General features: G+C 35.1%; 1 protein-coding gene across 7 annotated transcripts in view; it reads right to left on the bottom strand.

The window, feature by feature from the left end:
* CHD1 (chromodomain helicase DNA binding protein 1) overlaps positions 1-20,427 on the bottom strand; it is a 61,099-nt gene that overhangs the window by 18,396 nt on the left and 22,276 nt on the right. For all 7 annotated transcript variants that reach the window (XM_037373033.1, XM_037373027.1, XM_037373030.1 and 4 more), the window contains 22 exons: positions 19,934-20,083; positions 19,338-19,639; positions 17,609-17,834; positions 16,663-16,763; positions 16,229-16,407; positions 15,178-15,305; positions 14,383-14,599; positions 13,679-13,768; positions 12,625-12,815; positions 11,331-11,519; positions 10,856-11,018; positions 9,071-9,223; positions 8,515-8,586; positions 6,187-6,336; positions 5,462-5,610; positions 5,006-5,102; positions 4,821-4,916; positions 3,728-3,904; positions 3,346-3,506; positions 1,681-1,722; positions 814-944; positions 271-409 (listed from right to left, as the gene is read on the bottom strand). In XM_037373033.1, the coding sequence (XP_037228930.1) occupies positions 271-409; positions 814-944; positions 1,681-1,722; positions 3,346-3,506; positions 3,728-3,904; positions 4,821-4,916; positions 5,006-5,102; positions 5,462-5,610; positions 6,187-6,336; positions 8,515-8,586; positions 9,071-9,223; positions 10,856-11,018; positions 11,331-11,519; positions 12,625-12,815; positions 13,679-13,768; positions 14,383-14,599; positions 15,178-15,305; positions 16,229-16,407; positions 16,663-16,763; positions 17,609-17,834; positions 19,338-19,639; positions 19,934-20,083 (3,303 nt within the window). The remainder of the gene's footprint in view (positions 1-270; positions 410-813; positions 945-1,680; positions 1,723-3,345; positions 3,507-3,727; positions 3,905-4,820; positions 4,917-5,005; positions 5,103-5,461; positions 5,611-6,186; positions 6,337-8,514; positions 8,587-9,070; positions 9,224-10,855; positions 11,019-11,330; positions 11,520-12,624; positions 12,816-13,678; positions 13,769-14,382; positions 14,600-15,177; positions 15,306-16,228; positions 16,408-16,662; positions 16,764-17,608; positions 17,835-19,337; positions 19,640-19,933; positions 20,084-20,427) is intronic.

Genomic DNA, 20,427 nt, shown 5'->3' with positions numbered 1-20,427 from the left:
CTGAATCCTAGTCCTGATTATTATTAGCAACTGAACACAATTCCCAGAGAATACAATCGCGAAGCCAAAGCTGTTACTGGCTTCCACGGCAAGGGAAGAAAGAATGACAGATGTGGAGCAGGTTACTGCTGCCAGTCCTTACAAGGAATAGAGGGACAATGCTGTTGCAGTGTGTTTTGAATCAAAGTTGTCTGAAAAAAGTTAATAGAACTTTGAAAGTTTTCTACATTACTATTTCCTTAATAAAAAATAAAATAATAAAAAAAATACCTTTTTCTTTCTTCTGGATCTGATGGAATGGATTTGTGCAGTGGTGCCAACTCTTCTTCGTGAGAGATGACTAGCTTTGCATTCACCTGTACTCCTGAGATTCGGAATGTTGGGCCTTTAACTTTCCCAAGTCTACCTCCTTAAAGTAAATTAAAAAGCTATTAAAATATTTACCTTTACAAATATCATACAGAAAAATCTAAAGAAAACAACTAAGACTGATGCTATAGCAGAAAACTTTCAATTATACCAAATGACCTTTTCTTAACCAAATGCCCAAATTAAGCTCCAGAATCAAAAGGTCTTTCAGATAATAAGATTAAATTTCACAGTAATTCAAAAACATGCTGCTTTCTCCAATGAAAATTCACACACAGGAAGAGGAAAAAAAAAATCATACTGTAACACTTTACAATCCTCCAGCATGCCAACATTTTTGTTTATATTTTCCCCCAATAAAACTGTTTTCTGTTATGATATGAATGCAAGAATAATTAAGAACTCATTTTTATTGTCCCCCCAAGCCCCCTGAACACACTGTACCTGCTCTTTCTTGTCCAGATGAGTTGTCCTTTAAAGCTTTAATGCATCCATTATGTACAAGCTCTCCCAAACGTCTAAGATCTATCTCTGATTTATCAACTAGCTCAGCATCTCTAGCTACAGCATCTAACCTGTCATAAAACAAACACATATTTTTATAGCTCTGAAACTTTAGTAATTGTGAATGACTTCTTCAGACTTTGAAACTAGAGAAATGTTCAGATAAGTCATCAGTCACCTGTACTTGCTATGCTGTGTATAGCTTTGATCCAAGACAAAAAAAAAAAAAAAAAAAAAAAAAAGAAAGCACGTCTCCAGTATCAGATGACAATACAGCAAGAACCGTAAAGGACCCTAATCCTACAGTGTTAAATTACATTACTGCACATTTCCTTAAAAAAGAAAAGGAGTCATTATATACAATATGTTCATATGGACTATAAGTATTTTTAAGGAAAATAAGGATGGGAAGTTTTTCTTAGAATTTGGAATAATAATCAAAGTTTAAAAATAAGAACTGACAATAAGGAAAATGCAAAACTAACTTCAACAGTCAGAGTGAATAAACTGATAGGCTTTCAACAGGCTATCAAACAAGACAAATGAATGATTATCACCAATGAATTAAACAGGACACCATGTAAAGTATAAAGAGAGTAAGTCCTGCAAATTGAAAGGTTTGCTGTGTGGCTGTTGGCACACATACCATACACGAAGAAAGGGAAGATATTAAGCTAAAGTCATGTTACATTCAAGGCAAAAAACTAGACACTATATTTTCTCTTCAGTCTAACGTTTCTTGGTATATTTTTAAATTTTTATGAAAACAAGGTTCCAAGTTCCTACACAAACAATAAACAAGTTTACCTTTCAAGCGGGCCACCAAATTTCTTGTAACTCTTGATAAACCTAGTAACAGAAAATAATTTTGCCATTTAAATGCATGCTTAACTAATTACACTGGTTTTAAAATTGTATTAATACAGTTACGCATCGTAGTGTAACACTATATGGACAATAAAAAACCAAGACAAAACAAAAAACTAGAGAGGGCAGAGCAGTTTAGTATAACCAGAAAACCCAAAGTCTGAGTTTTATTTAAGAACTGATTCAATATAACAATACAAGGTACAAATTATTTCAGAAATTGCTTTATTAATTTCACAAGATGGAAAATTCAGCAGCTGAATGTGTCTAATCATAAAAGTTTAATGTGGATTACAGTAAATGGAGATTATGTTATGCCTTATATAGTAAAAGGAGCAATTAGCAACAGGTGATCTGAAGACTCTGGAAAACACAGCATGAAAGATACTCTGTAGGCATGTGTAAGAGATTGAAAGAAACTGGAGATACCTGGGATAGAAAGGAAATGAAATAAAAATAAAATCAAAATAATTAAAAAAAGAATGCCCCAACAATCAAGGCCTCAAACTGTTAGTGCAAGCACAAGAATAGTCTTGAAAAAAGTATCAATTTGCTGTGTTGTTAGATGAAATGGAAAGGGAAACAGGATCTTTTAAAGTTGTTTCTCTAACCAAAAGTATTTTTAAAGCTTTACAGCATTTTAGAGAAATATGCATACTTTCAGAAGCAAAGCATTTCATAAACTGGAAAAGGTAAACAACTCTTCCTCCCTCTACCTAAAGAATATTTCAGCAACAAATATCGAAACGACCTGTTGTACAACATTCAAATAGGATTTCATATTTTTAGTTTGAAAAGGCATAATATAACATTAACACAACTACAGTGTCAAGAAGTTTAACAAGAAAACAAAATCCACTGAAATTTTTGTCATTGTCACTAGGAAGATTTACACGTCCTTTCAGCACTGCAGTTTTTAGATAATAGGATTGGAAGCAGAATGTTTGGCTTCTAAAAGAACACCTCACCCACTGTAACAACTGCCTTTTGAAATCTGTCTTCATGGGTTACAGGAATTAACAAGTTTAAAACAACCAAGAATATTTTTAAAACCTAATTTTATCCTTCATTAAAATGGGTTCAGATTTTTGACTGTTGACTGTCAGCACCACAAAGTACAAAAGATAAAATATTAAATGCCTAGAATAAAAAAAATTCTAAGAAATTCAGGTAAAACAGACTGCCTTCTGTACTTTCAAACTCCATAATTGTCGCGACGGAGGGAAGACACAGTCACTCAATATGAGTGATCAGCAGACTTTGTTTATTGTCCCTTACAGTCACCTTTTATGCCTTGTTATAATTAGCTCACACATATTACAAAAGTTAAGCTCATTATTGGTTAGTTGCCTAAATATCAAGTCCACCCCCTAGCTTCTCTTCTGTAATCTGTTCCCACCTGCAACATTCTTTTCCCACCTCAGTCTTCCTGTTATTTTGTAATTTTTGCTTTACTTCAGATAAGCTGAGAGTGATGTGCATTTTTGTCCAGCCAGCTGGACTATGTCTATGAGACCTTTTTCAGCTAGCCAGTTATCCACACATAATAATAATAATAAAAAATTTACTTGTCCCTTTAAATATATGTGTCCCTCTATCTCTTACCGCCTGATCTCTGCATCACTAAATCCTTTGATATTTTCTCGAGGAATAGTTCGTGGTCTTCCACGTTTTTTTGGCCGTTTTCTTTCTGAGATGGAGTCACTATCAGATCCAGAGTATCTTCTGCTCCTACTGCGCCTCCCTTCACTTCCATTAAAGCTGATCTGGAATTTCAAAATATGCAGTTCAAAGCCAGATGATTAACAAACATAAATAAATTTTTGCTTACTCTGAAAAAAATATGTGTTCAGAAAAGTGGGAAAAAAACCCCCAAACCTGACAACAACAACCACCAAACAAATCAACAGCAAAATAAAAGAACAAGTCAGTAAGAACTGTAAACAGTAAAAAAAAAAAAGAAACAGTAAGAAGTAAAAAAACACACCTGTTTTGCACAGTTTCTCATCCTTGGAAGCATATATATTTCTTCAAGTTCCTTTTGTCTTTCCTCCTCTTCTATTCGTCGTCGCTGAACTTCCGGAATGATTTCTTCCCAATTTCTTGAATTTCTTTCTGGTTCCAACTCAATATCATCTTCATCCATATTGGAAAAGTTGGCCACCTTGTATATCAGAATACATGTATTCTTATCAAACCAATACACGACTATTTGAAAAAGACTAAGCAGCTAATATTTTAGGAAAACAAAGGTCTAGATGGCAAGTTTTTTGCATTTACACATTTTATCTATTTTTATATATGCTATTATTTTATATAGAACATACATATACAAAATGCTTCATAAAACACTGTCCCTAATGAAAGTACTTTCATTCATTTACGAAATGGACAGAGACTCCATGCAACATGCACTAAGATGAGAAATGATAAGAATGTTTCTCTTCCTTTAAAAGGTGTTAACTAATACAGATGCATAATGAAACACCTCCCCAATAGCTGTAAGAGTGCTGTTTAACTTCCTTCAAAATATGGCTAACAACATTTGAATACCTGAGTTAATGTGAAACTATAATAATGTAAGACTAACCGAACATTAATGTAGGAATCAAAATCCATTGCAAATAAACAATCATCAGGGAAGCTATTTAATAATCTACTGATCTAAACAAATACATCACACTCTGCATTTCTTTTGCACCCAGGTAATAGTATGTTTAACTGGTAACACTTAAAATACTTGGCATTCAAGTCCACTTCAGGGCTAAAAGCTATATTGAGAAGTCATCGGCTAAGAAATGTAAACTTTGTGTTCTGCATTCAAGGGTACTACAGCTGCTTAACAGAAAAGGCAGTAAATAAAACACAGAATTAGCAAAATACATCATATAGTTTTAAATGTTTATACTATTGGTAGGTATCCTGTATAGGTGAAAAGACGTTTTATTAGGAAGAGACACAGAGTTGACTTACTGAGGCATCTCATAAAAATGAAGAGATGGACAGGTACTCAAAAGCAAAATAGTACTGTTTATAAAGGAAAGTGTAATCATGGCAGGAGAGAGGTAAGACAGCAATACCTTGAACTGTGAAAGCAACTCGTCTCCTACAGTTAATGGACCTGGCTCATTTTCCCGTGTTTCAGCCCTCTTCAAGATTTCATCTATATCCATTTCCTAAAAAAGAAGACGTTTCTCTTTACAGTGAAATAATTCATACATATTTTCAGTAGTTTTATCTACCCTAGTCCAGAAACACTACTTACCTGGGGTTCCTGTTCTTCCCCTTCAGGTTCTTTAAATAGTTCCTCAGCACCAAACTTCAGAATTGCTGATAACTCCTCCTTATTAAAAGGCGTTGAGCTGAAATAAAGGATGTTTCAGGAAAAAGTTATCTTAGTAACTTGATAAAGTTCTCTATGATCATCAGTCAGTAAAGCTTTCTTTTTACTGTTAAATAAAAAAAATAATCTTATAAATATATTAAAATATTAAAATAAAAATAATCTTATAAATATATTAAAATATTATTTAATTAATTACATTTATTTTAACAAATATATATAACGTGAATAAATATCTATTAAGACAATATACTTTGCATCTTTACTTAATTAACTTTATTTTACCTTTTATTAAACAAGTGCAATAGCTTAAACTTTTTACTTACTTGTCAAATATACTTAAGGGTAAATTAGTATAGAAATAAATAGAAAATATACCTTGAAGGAGTAGAGCCTGTATGTAGTACAGTTTTCCCCGTAGTGTCCATTCTCTGAATTACTAAATGATCTAACACCATCTTTTTCTTGGCTCTTTCAAGAATATCTTCTTCTACTGATCCTTTTGTGACTAGTCGATAAATATTAACCTAGGTACATTTTAAAAAAGTAAGCAACAACAAGGAGAAATCTCAGTCTTCACAACGTATATTCTGAATTGACTGGTTTCAAATATGAAATACTAGTTCCATCATGTTACCACAGTCTTAGCATTTTAAAAAAACAGAAAAATAAACTTGGACCTGTCTTGTCTTAAACTTGATTTGCCACAGGCAAAACTGTCTTATTTCCAATTACTGTTGTATGTCTTCTGCAAGAATGAAACCTGAACAGAATTTAAAAATATTTAAGCAAGGGGGATGCACCTGATGCAACAGTTATTTTCTAGAATGACATGATGCCAATGGGACAATTGGGAATGTGGGACAGACAGTCCCATAACTCCTCTCTCTATCTCTCCCATCCATATACCACAGTTGCCATATTATCTCTCCATATAGAGAGATTTTTTAAAAAAGTTAAATGAGCACTACTAACATTTTTAGACATATGCATAAAGTATTAGTTATCCTCAAAACTACAACAACAATGAAGAGTACAGTGAGAGGAAAGCTACTGTACAGAACCCTCCTTCAGGTCTGGAGCTTAAAGCTGAATGTGCATACCTGTTTCTTCTGCCCGATCCTATGCGCTCTGGCCTGCGCTTGCAGATCATTCTGTGGATTCCAGTCAGAATCAAATATAACTACAGTGTCAGCGGATGCCAAATTGATACCTAATCCTCCAGCTCTGGTAGACAGTAAAAAGCAGAAGTCCTGAAATCATAAAATAAGAAATACTTTCATACACAATAACAGTCCTATTCTCAAATGAACCAGTATGACGCTTGTTTATGTGGTATGTGGTGCGGTCATATCATATACTACCACTTCCATAATTGTTGTATATTTAAAGCTTCTTTAAGTATAAAGTAAACATTGATATTGGTGTGTTTTGTAAATTGTTACTGACTTCTCAACAGTTTAAAGGAAGCAGCATCCTAGTAGATGATCACAGGCCAAAAAAATCCCAACCAAACAACAGACTGGCCAAGAAGTACTACTGTTAAAGCCTTGTATGTTACGAAGTCCCTCTACCACACCCCCTGCCCCAAGCCCTGGAAGGCTAAGCAGCCATGCCAGAGCAGGGAAGATGCTTGAGCCTACAAGTAACTGGTTCAGACAGGAAGGAAAAGCCTTCTGCCAAGTTCAATGCTGTTCAACATATTCATGAATAATACGAAAAACCAAAACACAGCACTGCACCAGCTACTAAAAAGAAAATTAACTCTATCTCAGCTGAAACCAGGACAATGATAAGCAAGGTGAAAAAGCCTGCAGATGATACAGAATTCTTCATTCACAGACAAGTATGAAAGACTGCAGAAGGATCTTGAGAAATGCAATAAAACAACATATGAAATTCAGTTACAGGAGATAGCACACCGTCAGGAATGAGTCCTGAGAATTGTGTTAGAAATTTCCATGTACCCCTTAGCTCAGCAATGGCCAAAAACTGTAGAGAATGTTCTAAATTTTTAGGAAAGGAATTTAAAAACAAACAAACAACAAAACCCAAATAAAACAAAACATAATTTTGCTGCTGCACAAATGCATAGTTTGCCTCCATTTTTAAAATGCATGATATATAAATTCCTCTTAATCTCAAAAAATGTACAGTGTACCTGTAAAGATTTCAGAAAAAGGCAACAATGTCTCTATGAGAAATTTGAAACAATTAACTTCTGTGCGTAACAAATATCTGAAGTTCACATTATGGAATTAAGTCCTTCTCCCTGCATCATAGCACAAACAAGCTCAGCAACTGACAAGTGCTACCCTTCATTTTCTGTCAAAAAAAAAAAAACAAACCACCCCCCCCCAAAAAAATAAACCACCCAAACCCAAACAAAACAACCTCCCCTCCCCCAAATATGCCTTTGGGGGATTTAAGCTGATCAAAGATATGGAATGGCTTACATATTAGGAATGCTAAATAAGCTACAAATCTTCCAACTCAGAAAAGATTTGAAACAGGCACCTATATATTTACAGGTTGCTCACAAAGAACAGCTAGAAATCAATTCTTCACTATTTCTTCCAGGGCAAATAAGTAGGTGGCAACAAATAAAAATAACAAAAGCCACATTTGAAACAATTAATGATGGCTGTCCATGCAAGAATAGACACGTTAGTCCCGCCCACTGCCAAAGGATGTTTTTGATGCTAATTGCTTGTGTAAGGTCAGCGCTCTTGTAAACATTGTTGGGTTAGATTCTACACAGGAACAAAGGTGAGGTTAGATTTCTGCAGCATTTATATAGTAATTCAAATTACTTTGATAAAAAGTGCAGGAGGGGGCCTGCAAATCAGGACCATAAAGTGGCAATCAGTTAGCTGAAAGGAATGTGCTAGAGCTCTTAGGCCACAAACCCTGGGAGGACAAGGAATGTGAATAGATAACAATCAACAGGGTGAGTCATGCCGGGAATGAGGAATGGATGGTGTGAAGGAGAGGTAACACCTTGCTGTTAATTGATGAAAGTGTCCTTTGTTTGTAGTTAACCACCAATCAGGGATTGCCTAGTATGTAATGCTTAGCTTAAAGAACCAATCTGTTTAAAGCGCGCAGCTTCTGAAAACAGATACAAACTCGTGATTGTGTACAATAAATGGACATTTGCTTGCATCAAGCAGTGTCCCGTCTCTTCATTCGCCGCAAAAAAGCTTCAGAAAAAAAATTATAGATACAGAATTGCTTACCATTTTTACGTTACGTGTTTTCTACTTAAGAGAAAAAAGTAGATGTAAACCTTATAGTCTAAGCAATAACAATGAATTTTCAACCCTATTGATATAATCCTCACTTTTCTCAAGCCTTTATTTTTTGTGCAATGTTTCTTTACATTTCTTGAAAAAAAATAAAACTTATTCCTTAGGGAAAAAATGCCATACCTCTGATCCTTCTGCATTGAAATGATCCAACGCTTGTTTCCTCAATTCCCCTTTTATTGATCCATCAAGTCTCTAGAGAGATTGAACAGTGCAGTTAAACAGTAATTCTCATATTCAAAATAACAGCAACTTGAATTTTCACCTGCCAAAACCATTACGTGACGGAAAAGAGTAATGCAACACTTGATGTAATATTTTTATTTCACCTGTTTAATTTCAAAATACTACTTAGCACATAACAAGTGCTAGTCTTTCTAGAAAAAGAACAAATTTTCTTACAACTTTTCTTAACCAAAGTGGTAAAGATCACATATCACGAAACAGCTGAGGTTGGAAGGGACCTCTGGAGGTCATCTTGTCTAACTCCCCTACTCAGATGGGGACAGCTAAAGCAGGTTGCCCAAGGTCTTGTCCACATGGCTTTTAAATGTTATAGAGGATGGAGATTCCGCAACTTCTGGACAACTTGTGACGTTGCTCTGTAATCCTCAGAGTAAAGAAAATACTCTTGTATTCAAGATCAAAGCTTCATGGCTACTACTACCAAGATTCTTACCTGAAAGGGAAACTGACGATACTTCAGATATTCTGCTAGGATATCCAGCATCCTCACCATCTGTGAGAAAATCAGAACTCTGTTGCCACGTTCTCGCAGACGAATCAGTAGCTTGTCAAGAAGGATTAGTTTCCCACTGCTACGTATTAAATGCTACAAAAAGCAAGAAATATATATTACAAAGTAAGTTCATCACTAATACACATTGCAGTTGGTTAGACATCTGAGGTTTGCTTTTCTTTGTATTGCTGTTGAAAGGAAAAAAAAGGCAAATTCTGACATTCCTTAAGAATTCCATAGTTTAACACATGAATATAATATACAGTGTCCTAGAAGTTAAAAAAAGCCAACCAAAACAAAAACCCCACCAAATCCATATGACCATAAGACACTACTGCTATATAAATTTACTGGTATGCAGCATTAACTGAACATAAAAGTTTACTCTGATTTTAGTTTAGTTGATTCTAACTGAAATCAACAGAATTACTAACTCACATATTTTTAAAAGAAATGCATTGTTCAGTTCCCTCTCAAAGTCACATCTTAACATCTCATCAAAACATGACTATATGGGCTTAAAAACATAACAAGTTGTGATGTAGGCCCAAGTCCTTATCTGCCAAGTAAAAAACAAAATTTGTTAACCAATAAAATATAACAATGATAAAAAGCTACCTTAGTTCTACTTGCTCTTCATTTCCCACCTTTTGAAGAGAAATAGGTACTGCTGTTTAACTGCCAGAGTATTTTTAAAGAAAGCCCATCAATCAAGTTTCTCAGGCAAGATAAAGTGAGAGAATTCTTGTTCGTGGTGCCTAACACTGTAACCCACCTAAAGCCTGTTAAGCCTTCTCAGCTCCAGTGTGAAATTTAGTGTTGAAAACATTACGTCCCTTTATGTGAAGATGCTTAGACAGAATCTGGGAGGATGCTAAATTCTGAGTTAGCTGCTTTTATTCTTTATGTCAGAAAGGAAGAGGACATTTGTCACCGCACAAACTAGTGGCTTTGAGAAGGTATTTAAATTACCGACTTGAAAACTTCCAGAAAAAAAAAATACCATCTTTAAGAAACATTTTTGTTGGTATAAACTGCATCAACAACAGCAGCCTTATCTGTTGCTGTGCTTCTCAACAGTTTTAGTACAAATACCAGTTAACCTTAAAAAAAAAAAAACCAACAAAAAAACCACACCACCAACAGACCAGACCATCTTTGGTAGTGATGGTAATTGTTTTCATCTGTTACAACAACAATGACAAAATCAGACTGAGCTTTGGATGCTTGTTACTTTCATTTCTTTTCACTTTGGTTGTTTGCAGGCATACAGAGAACAATATTTGGTTATAAAAAATAATAAAAGCATTCTGCAGATGACATTCCGCTATTACATAGGTTGCTGGTGTATCACTGCCAGTCACATGCACTTCCACTCACATTACGTTTACCAGCTTAGCTGCTTCATTTCACTTAGGTTTAAAATAGGTCTTAAGCTTATTTTGCATGAAAATACACAACCTGTTTAAAACCGTTTTCTTTTTTACTTTGATTGTAATTAAAATCAGTGACATTTAGTCAATTATCTGTCAATTATTTGGTTCAAATTAAGATATAAAAATCAAGTCACTTACCTGTAAAACCCAGGATGCACATTTTCCAGAGAACCTGTTTTTATTTAATACACTTCGGTAAGAGTTAATAAACTACCAGAGCACTTATATGTAAACATTGCAAATATGAAACAGAACTTTTTTTAAAATTATTACTAAGAAGTGACATTACCTGTAAGGCCTCCTGTTTATTATAGAATTCATTATCATCTGGTGGCTTAATGAGGTAGCAATGGTTACAACACTTCTTGAGTTCCATCATGATGTTCAAAAAGCCCGAGGTACTGCCTTTTGAACCTTTACTGAGGGCTTTATAATTCCTAGTTAAAATCCACCTATGATATAAGATGTACAATGTAAGTAATTTCTAACCATATGTGGAAGCAACAGATGTAAGTTCTCAAAATATAAACAAGCTAAAGAAAAACAGCAGCTCCCAAATGAATGTAGAAACATGCCAAACTAGAGAAGCTACATGAATAGACATTAGACCAGTATTCTTAAGCCCCTGCAGCATAAAGTTTTACTGCTGTGAAATTCTAGAAGCCTCAAGTTCAAACTGCATTATAAAAACTATTATGCTTCAGTAAATTGCACATAGACATATCACTAAAACAGCACAATTTCTAAAAACTGTTGTTTCTTACTTGTAATATTGTTTCTGCAATGCACTCATTTCCATCCTCAGAATTTGCTCAACTTTAGCAGGCAAAGACTTTTCTACATCTTTTTTAACTCTTCTCAGCAGAAATGGTTCCAGTTCTTTGTGAAGACTTGCATAACCGTATTCTCTCCCTTTGCCATGTTCCTCTTCAAAATCTTCCCAGGAGGAAAACCTTCAACATAATAAAAAATACGCACAAAACAGTGACATACTGCAACTGAAGCAGCAAAACTCAAGTAGAGAGATAACACAAAGAATGCATATAAATATATCACAAAAGCAAACACACATTTGGATTTCTTCCTCACTCCCTTCTGTTTAATTTATCCAATTTGTGAATTTTCATCTTACAAGAAATTCCAAATATTTTGACTGTAAATAGAGGAACGGAATTTTCCAAAAACATTTACAGAATGAAAACTACTGAATTTTAACCTCCCCAGCTGAAACCCAACATTTCTCTTCTTCCACAAGGATATCACTTAGATGGTTGCAGAACTTCCATTTTTACATTTATCAAGAGCAGCGCAAAAAAACCCCAGCTGTGTGGTTGGAAAGGGTGCAAGAGAATAAGCAACTACTTAATGTATGTTTTGCAGCTTCTATGGTCTAGCAGAAGCATAACTAACCTCTGCCTGCGCTAACAGCCTCGAAGAACAGACTATGATTCAATGAAGAATGGGTACTAGACCACAGTGTCTTTGCTCATAAGGTTCTGAAGAAGTCAGTACAATCCATAGCTCAAACTAGAGCTACAGCGCTTGACACCTACAATATGTCTGACAGGAATGTGCTTTCCACACGAGCTCTATTTTATCTTACATAGAAACAGAGGTCATAAAAGATAAGGTCAATGCAGTAAGCTTACTGCATGCAAACCATATAGGAAAACCAGATATCTGACTGAGCTACAGGATACTGGGCATCTTGGTACAAAGTTGTTTTCAGTAACAGTATTAACAGAACATTTGCCATTCTATTTCCCAAGAGTAAATCCGTGCTTTTTTCCTCTTAGGCTAAGATGAAGCTTTTGGTCCAGGTTCTGAACCATACACCAATCCATAATTTTTATGAGTTGCTAAAATAGAACAAGTTGCTACCAGTGTTATTTATCAGAAGCAGCATGAAAAAAATACATGCATCTACTTTATATAGAATATTTAAATTACCTTTCAGTATGATCCTCTACTTCTATTGATTCTCAAATCACTACACTATTTCACCATAATAAACCTGACCAAAAAAAATGTTAAAATGAGTCATGTAAAATTCCTTACTTTTCTGGCATGATGAAGTGCAACAAAGACCAGAGCTCTTTGAGAGAGTTTTGCAGAGGGGTTCCAGTAATAAGAAGACGATGGTTAGACTTAAAGTCTATTAAAGTCTTGTACAGAAGAGAGTCGTCATTTTTTAAACGATGAGCTTCATCAACTCCTATGAATGCCCAATTCAGACCACCAAGGAATGACTTAAAGAAATGGAGGAGATGGGGAACATTATACAAATAAACACATTGCATATCTTCCCACATTTTATAATCAAGCTATAAACACCATCACTTCCTGGTTTGTTTTAATAACATACGGACTGCTATATGTTTTCATAATAATTATGGATTTTACATTTGTCAGATTCAATGAAGGGCTAAGCAAGCATCCTAAGAAAGCATAAATTAAGTTTAAAAGGAAAAAAAAATGGCCAAAAGTCTGACCCACATTGATTTTACGTAACAAAAAGAAAAAAAAATCACTATCGGTCTCTTCTTCCCAGCATGTACAACCAAACAAACCAAAAATGTTCTGTTTCCTGACGATCTATAAAAATTTCCATTTAGCATTAGAAGGCTCAACAATAACTCTGTGTACCACCACTATGAAGACAGCATTAATATATGTACACATACTACTGTATGCACAATAATAAAGGAAAACTATATGGGATTTCAGAGTTCTGTATCATGTTTGGGGTTAGGTTCTTTTCAGTTTATTGATGGTGGTCTGCAAAGAAGTAGAGCTCTTTAAGATGGGAGATAATTACAATAATGAGAATCCCAAGCAAACTGGAGAAAAAGAAGTGTTACTCACTTAAAGAAATGGAAAAAGGCTGAAAGCCTCACCACACATATAGAAAATGTAGAGGTGCTTAAAAAAATAAAACAAAAAAACCACACACACACACAAAAAAACCAAACCTAAACCATGCACTGTCACAGTTCCAGAAGAAAAGCTGTTACAACTTCCATAAATTTAATGGCCCACAACCAAGTACATGCAAGTCGAAAGACAGTTTTACACTGGCGAAATGATTTTTATCTCCTTGAAGTGCGATTACCTTATCCTTCAGCAAAATTTCATAGGTTGTTAGAAGTATGTTAAATTTTAATCGTTTGGTTTGTGGATGCATCCATTCATGAGTTCTTATCTACAAAAAGAATCAAATGAACTATAAGTCAAAGAAAAAAAAACAGTCTTGCAGACTGGGATGAATTTAAGTACTGCAGCAATGTTAATGTTTAATGACATACAATAATATGATCACAAAAGAGAAGCACAACATATTAACATACACAAGACTGAACTTCCCACCTGTCTAAGCACTCCACAAATATTTTGCTTAGACTTCTGAATAAACAGCAAAGAACTTCTACAAAACATTTTTTACTTTAATGGATAAGCTTACTAACATTCAGAACACACATTAAGAAAACAAACCAATAATCTTTCAGGAAATCATGACTGGCTTGCTTACCTATTTATTTTTACTATATACACCTAAATAATCATGACAGAAGATAATTTGTTTTCAAATGCAAGACCAAATTTTTAATCCTGTTCACTATTAAGCAGAAATGACATCTTCCACACACACTTTTATCAGATGAAAATCTAAGCTTTCAATTTGCATCTTAAATACATAGTGTTTCAGGAAGTATTTGCTCAGTCCTAACCAAAATATTGGAGATTAGCAGAGGAAAGGAATATGAAGTGAGTCTTGTTTATCTAAAGGCCTTTCCAATGATGGAGAGAAATACTTACCATGTTTCTGCTAGTTATATCTCCTAAGTAAACTACAGAATTCATCTGAGGAGCCCAAGTTTGAATCTCTCTTTGCCAAGATGTCAAGGTAGAAAGCGGCACAACCAGCAAGAAAGGCCCATACAACTGATGTTCATGAAACAGGTAGTTCAGAAAAGAAATTGTTTGTATTGTTTTACCCAGACCCATTTCATCCGCAAGAATACAGCTATTCCCTCTAAAAATAAAATAATAAAAAAAAAATTAGATTTAGGGGATATGTAATGAGGGAGAGGCATTGGAGAAGAAAAATTATATTTTGAGCATAAAGACCATTCATACAAGTTTTCAAAATTTTGAAACTATACATCCTGAAGAAATGTATTTCCTTTGTTTTTCAATAAAAACAATTTCCAATTGCCCACCCCTACTTGAATTAAATTAACAAGATTCACAAAAAAGTTGCAAGCATTCCTAATGAGTCTTACTTTTAGAAGTGTAACATTTACGTTGACATTTCAGAAGAGTTTGGGTTTTCTGGCCTGAATGTTATTAGGTTTGTTGTTCAAAAATATGACTTACCTCTACATGAAATTGAAAGCAAAGCAACAAAAAGCTTAGCTGTTTTTTGAGAACAGCCACGAAAATTATAAGCTTTGGTACTACTTAGACCAAAAGCACTCCCCTCAGACCTCTACTTTGAGCTTACTTTATGAAACCCTCTACCTTCAAAACAAAATACAGAAAAATCTATTTCAAACTTTTACAAATACTTACAGTTTACACACAGAAAAACTTATTTCAGACTGTACTTACTTGCACCATGAGTGAGCAAGCCAATTCAAACCATTTAACTGATAATCTCTTAACTCCAAACTTTCATGTCCTCCAATGTAGGATGGTTGCTTCTTTAATGCAACAAACCTTGGCCTCTGTTTTAGAACCTGTCAGAAGCAAATTGATCATCAGTCCTACTACTGACTGAAGTTACCAAAATGTCTTCCTACAGAAAAAAAAAGCAGTAGGGATCTGCTGGGTCACAAGTCTACTCTTCATGAATCAACGAAAACTAGGCCATATAAAAACACAAGCAATTTCCAAGTTGAAATTAGTTTGATTGCTAATATAAATTTCATAATAGGAGTGACATTGCCTCACTCAAGACTTTACTTTTAAAATAAACTACAATACTAAACAAGCCCATCTTTGAAAGCCAGTAAAAATGTAGGGGACTGGTATCTACAAAAACCTACTCTTAGTAGTGATATTTTCCATATATATTACTATATATATTTATTAATATTCTGAACAACCTTCAAAAAATATTTCATAATATGCATCACCTGTCTGAATTCATATAAGACTTTCACATTTTAACTATCACTACTGATGTGGTGGCTTGAACCTGGCCAGCAGCTAAGCTGCCATCCAGTTGCTTACTCACTCCCCATCCCAGTGGGACACGGGAGAGAACTGAAAGAGTGAAAGTGAGAAAAACTTGTGGGTCAAAATAAACAGCCTATTGGGTGAAGTAAAAAACCCAACCAATCAAAACAAAACCCCACAACCAAAAAAAAAAAAAAAACCAACACAAAAGTGACAGAAAGGGACTGACACGTCAATTTACCAGCAGACTGATGACCAGCAAGTGTCCAAGCAACAGCCACCTTCAAAGCCCCTGCTCAGCCCACCCAGTTTTATTGCTGAGCATTGAATTAAATGGCATGGAATATCTCACATGTTGCCAACACTGTTTAGGTCGGAAATGTAAAACACAGGCCATACAGGCTGCTATGAAGAAAATAAACTCCATCCCAGCCAGACACAGTACAACTCATTTTAAATCCATTGCAAATTACATACTCACCTTGCAATCCTTAAAGGGAGTGGTCTTGGACTGATTTCTGCTAAAGTACTCATCAATGCGTGCCTGAAACTTTTTGGCAATGAGAGCCCCATCTTCCCAGCTACATTCTGAATAAGGCAGACCTTGCCATTTACAATAGTAGTCTGGATAACCAGCTGCTGATTTCTGATTTGAATGAGCTGCAGAAACGCACCAGAGATGTCTGATCAGCATTTTACTTCTGTATCTTATGAACACACTCATTTTGGGTAATAAGACAACATAAACTAGCTGCACAGCTCAGACCCAACAACTTTTCTCTTTACCTGAAGTTTTGTTTTAGATTGAAAAGTTAGTGATACTTACATTCCAAGTTTCCTAACTACAAATGCAACATACACGCAGTGAACATGCAGAATTCTCAACAGTTTTCTGTCTGCAAGTTTGTAACATACCAATTATTCTTTCCACTATCTGATATTGTTTATGGAGATCATCTGTAAGCTCCTGCTGGCAGTTATAATATTCCACATCTTCTGGAGAAGCATTTTTCAGCCTGTAATGGGAATTAATTTACAACACTTACTACACTTCATAGTTCTAAAATTAAGAAAATTTGGCAACTCTAAAGCTCCAAATGGAAGCATCACAAGAATGTTGCTTAGAGAGCTTCTTTTAAGGGACAACATAGAAATTCCTACTACAAAATTGTTGAATCTGGCCTAGGTTCTTCATCGTAAATGACTGAGAATGCTTATCAAGAGACACAATTACTACGGCTACAGGTAGTACTAATCATACAGCTAATTCAGCATACCTATTCTCAACAATAAGTAGTGCACTTTACAGAAATTTTTCATGGAACAGTATTCAGCGTGGCTCACTATTAGAATCCCTATAATTAAGTTGCTAAAAATTCCACCAGTATGCATTGATTATACTAAACATACTAATAAAACTGAACACTGAAAAGGTGACTTTAAAATGTATGTTTCTTCAGGTTTTTGTTCTCAGGCTTGAACCTCAGGTTTAAGCCAAGAAAACTGAATTCTTCAAAGTAATCTCAAATGGCTAATGCATCAAGAAAACATTCACCTCTGCAGCAGTTCCTGAAGAACTCTGATCAAACTGTAACAACAAAATTAGTAAAAGGTAAAATTTATTATTTAAACACTACACATCTTGACAAAACTCCATTTATAACACACACTAAACTCAGGTTCAGACGATTATCTTAGATGAACAATTTAAGGAAGCTTCAACTTTTAAAGCTTTTGTCTTACTGTTGCGTAGAGGCTTGAAATTATGCCCTCAAAAACAGGTAACAGGTCTCAGAAACACAACAGAACACCTACATTGTTACAAACTAAGTATCATGGAAGTCTACATAAAAATATTCACCATCGTTTTGTTTCCTGATCCTTTTTCTTATAGTTGTCCAGCTTCTTCATTCCTTTAACATTTTGTTGCTTCAGAGTTTCCTCAGTTTCCCAAGTGTTATGGATATGTGACCAACCTTTCCATTTAATAAGATACTGTATTTCTCCTGGCTCCTTTGACTTTTCAAACCCAGCATTTGGGTCACCATCTGCCTCAACTGCATAGATGGTGGTTGCAGCACCCGTGGCTGAGAAAGAAACGACATCGTAAGCCTTAATTAAGTGTGCATTGTTGGAAGTTAACCAGTAAGAAATGTAGTGTAGAAAGCAATTACTGCTACTTTCGACTACTGTCTACAGATCTCTTGTCATTACTCTTATTTGAGCAGTTATGTAGATATGTTAACACATGCATAAGTAGTTAAAAGACAATGAGAAAAAGCAACCAAAGCTTCTGCACCTAACCTACAAGATCTTATCCTTCCACATGAGAACTCTGGTTGCATTTCTAGTTTTTAAAGTCATCACCAGTAAATGATCCACTAATGCTGCTTGTTGTCTTCTGTTGCATTACTCTCATCTCTGAGCATACAAGAGACATCTGACATTATGCTTGGTCAGTCTTGACACATCAATAACTTACTACTAGGGATACTACAAATATATTTCTTCCTATACATGTTTTACTACTTTTTCTGCCTTTGTTATATTAACCAGAAAAAAAGTTAATTAAGTGCAGCCTGTATCACAGCTGAAGCATACTAGCAGTGGGAAACAGGCTCATTTCTGTGAGGACAGCCAGGTAAGAAAATGAGCCCAGCAAGCTGCTGGGGGCAGATAAAGCCACTGAGAGCGGCAACAGCAAAAACAACATCATCTGGGCAGGAAGCTCAGTTCCAAAGACTCTGACCACAACACACTACGTATTGGAGCAGGATACACTAGAATTCAGGACAGCATGGAGAAGAAAGTTGAGAGGAAGAAGAGCACAAGTTCTGAGATGGGTCAGAATGTTTAGACATTAGGTATAAATAATGAGGAAGGGTAGCTCTGAAGTGCAAGGGGCATACCGTTTGGGTGGGTTTTTTTAAGTGTGTTTATTTTTCTCATTAGAATCTTCATTTGCAGACTCAAACACATAAGCAGAACTGCTAGACACTGCATCCCATTGCTACTGGAAATACAACATGCCTACCGCTATTCACAAACTACTTTTAAGAGTTCACATGCAAATGCACCACTGAAATGTTAAATGCATTTTGTAGTCATTGCACTGTCTGAGACAATCTGTAAAGCAGTAACTGAAATCATAATCTCAGTGGTCCAGCCTTGACACCACCATCTTTCAAGGTTCAGGTTACTAGTCAGCTCTCCTATCTAGTCCACCTTCTCCACTCCACTGTATTTTATACCTATAAAGTATCACTAATCTGTGCAAACAGTGCCATAACAATATGGTATGCATTTATGCAATACAGATCTATCTTCCACTTAATTTTTATTTTCTACTTGGGTATGCAATTCTACATTCTACTTTACAACACTTAGAAGGGACTTTAGAAAGGAACATCCTTATTAATATGAAAGATGAAACAAGATGACTTTTTGGTAACTTTAGAAGTATTGCTCTTTATAAACCTCACAGGTTACCTACAGCTGAGAACATTTGCTGATATTGCACTATAATGCACTCCAGGATCTTAAGAACACACACACACACACAAAAAAAAAGAAAAATTAAAAAAAAGAACCTCCTTTTCGGCCAACTCGACTATCCATGAACTTCTCTATAGTTTCAAATTCATCTTCTTCAGGTTGTGGGACATCTTCTCCACAAACTTCCAGCAAATCATCAGAATCTGTCTTGGTTTCTTCAGCTTCTTTGTAACTAATATTGACTGTTGCCTGGCGACGAGCTCCCCTCTTATCATAATCATCATCATCATCATCATCATCATCATCATCCTCCTCCTCTTCCTCCTCATCATCCTCTGATGAATCAAGTTGCCTCTTTTTTGGTCCTGCATTCTTTTTCCCACTTTTTGGCTTAATTCTTTAAGACACAACAAGTATGACACAACAATGATGTTTCAACAGGGACAACTATATCTTCTGTATTGCTTTCTGAATACATATTTCATGAATGCTCAGTTACTCCACTTTCAGTTAAAGCAGACAGGAAAAGGTATTCACGAGAAAGCATCACTAAATTAACACCTTATGTAGCTTTAAAAAAAACTATTCTTTTTAATAAGCATTGATATTTTCAATCACATATATAGTGATAGTAAATACTCAATTGCTTATTAGAAATAGTACCAGAGGATCCAAATGCATGACTTCTTACCTGCTTGGAGGTTTACGGCTTTTGACCTTGTTTTTTGGCTCATAGTCAGATTCACTCTCTTCACAACTGCTTTTGTCCCTATCTTCCTCTGATTCAGAATCGGAACCAGTTCCCGATACTGACCCTGATCCCGACATTTGCCAGTCTTCACTGTACATATTGAAAGACAAAAGAGTAATGTACATTGTTGTTTGTTTCCAAATCAGCTATTCATCCACAGCATATCTGCTGTGATTTCAACATTCACAGAAATAAAAATCTTGTAAAAGTTATTTCAGTTGATGATACAGAAAACTGTCATCAATGAATAACAGATAAATAAAAATGCCCAATGGCTTCAAAGGGAGTTGGACAAAGTTTTCTGTTATCAAGAGGTAGATTTCAAATCAAAAAAAACCCCAAAAACCTGGATTGCTATTTAAATTTCAGCATGAAGAAATCAGTTAATAGGACATTAAGAAACCAAAGCATTTAACAAGTCTAACTTGAAAGAT

This window comes from Falco rusticolus, chromosome Z (genome assembly GCF_015220075.1).
Source record: "Falco rusticolus isolate bFalRus1 chromosome Z, bFalRus1.pri, whole genome shotgun sequence".
NCBI lineage: Eukaryota > Metazoa > Chordata > Aves > Falconiformes > Falconidae > Falco > Falco rusticolus.
This window is presented reverse-complemented; position numbering and strand designations above follow the sequence as displayed.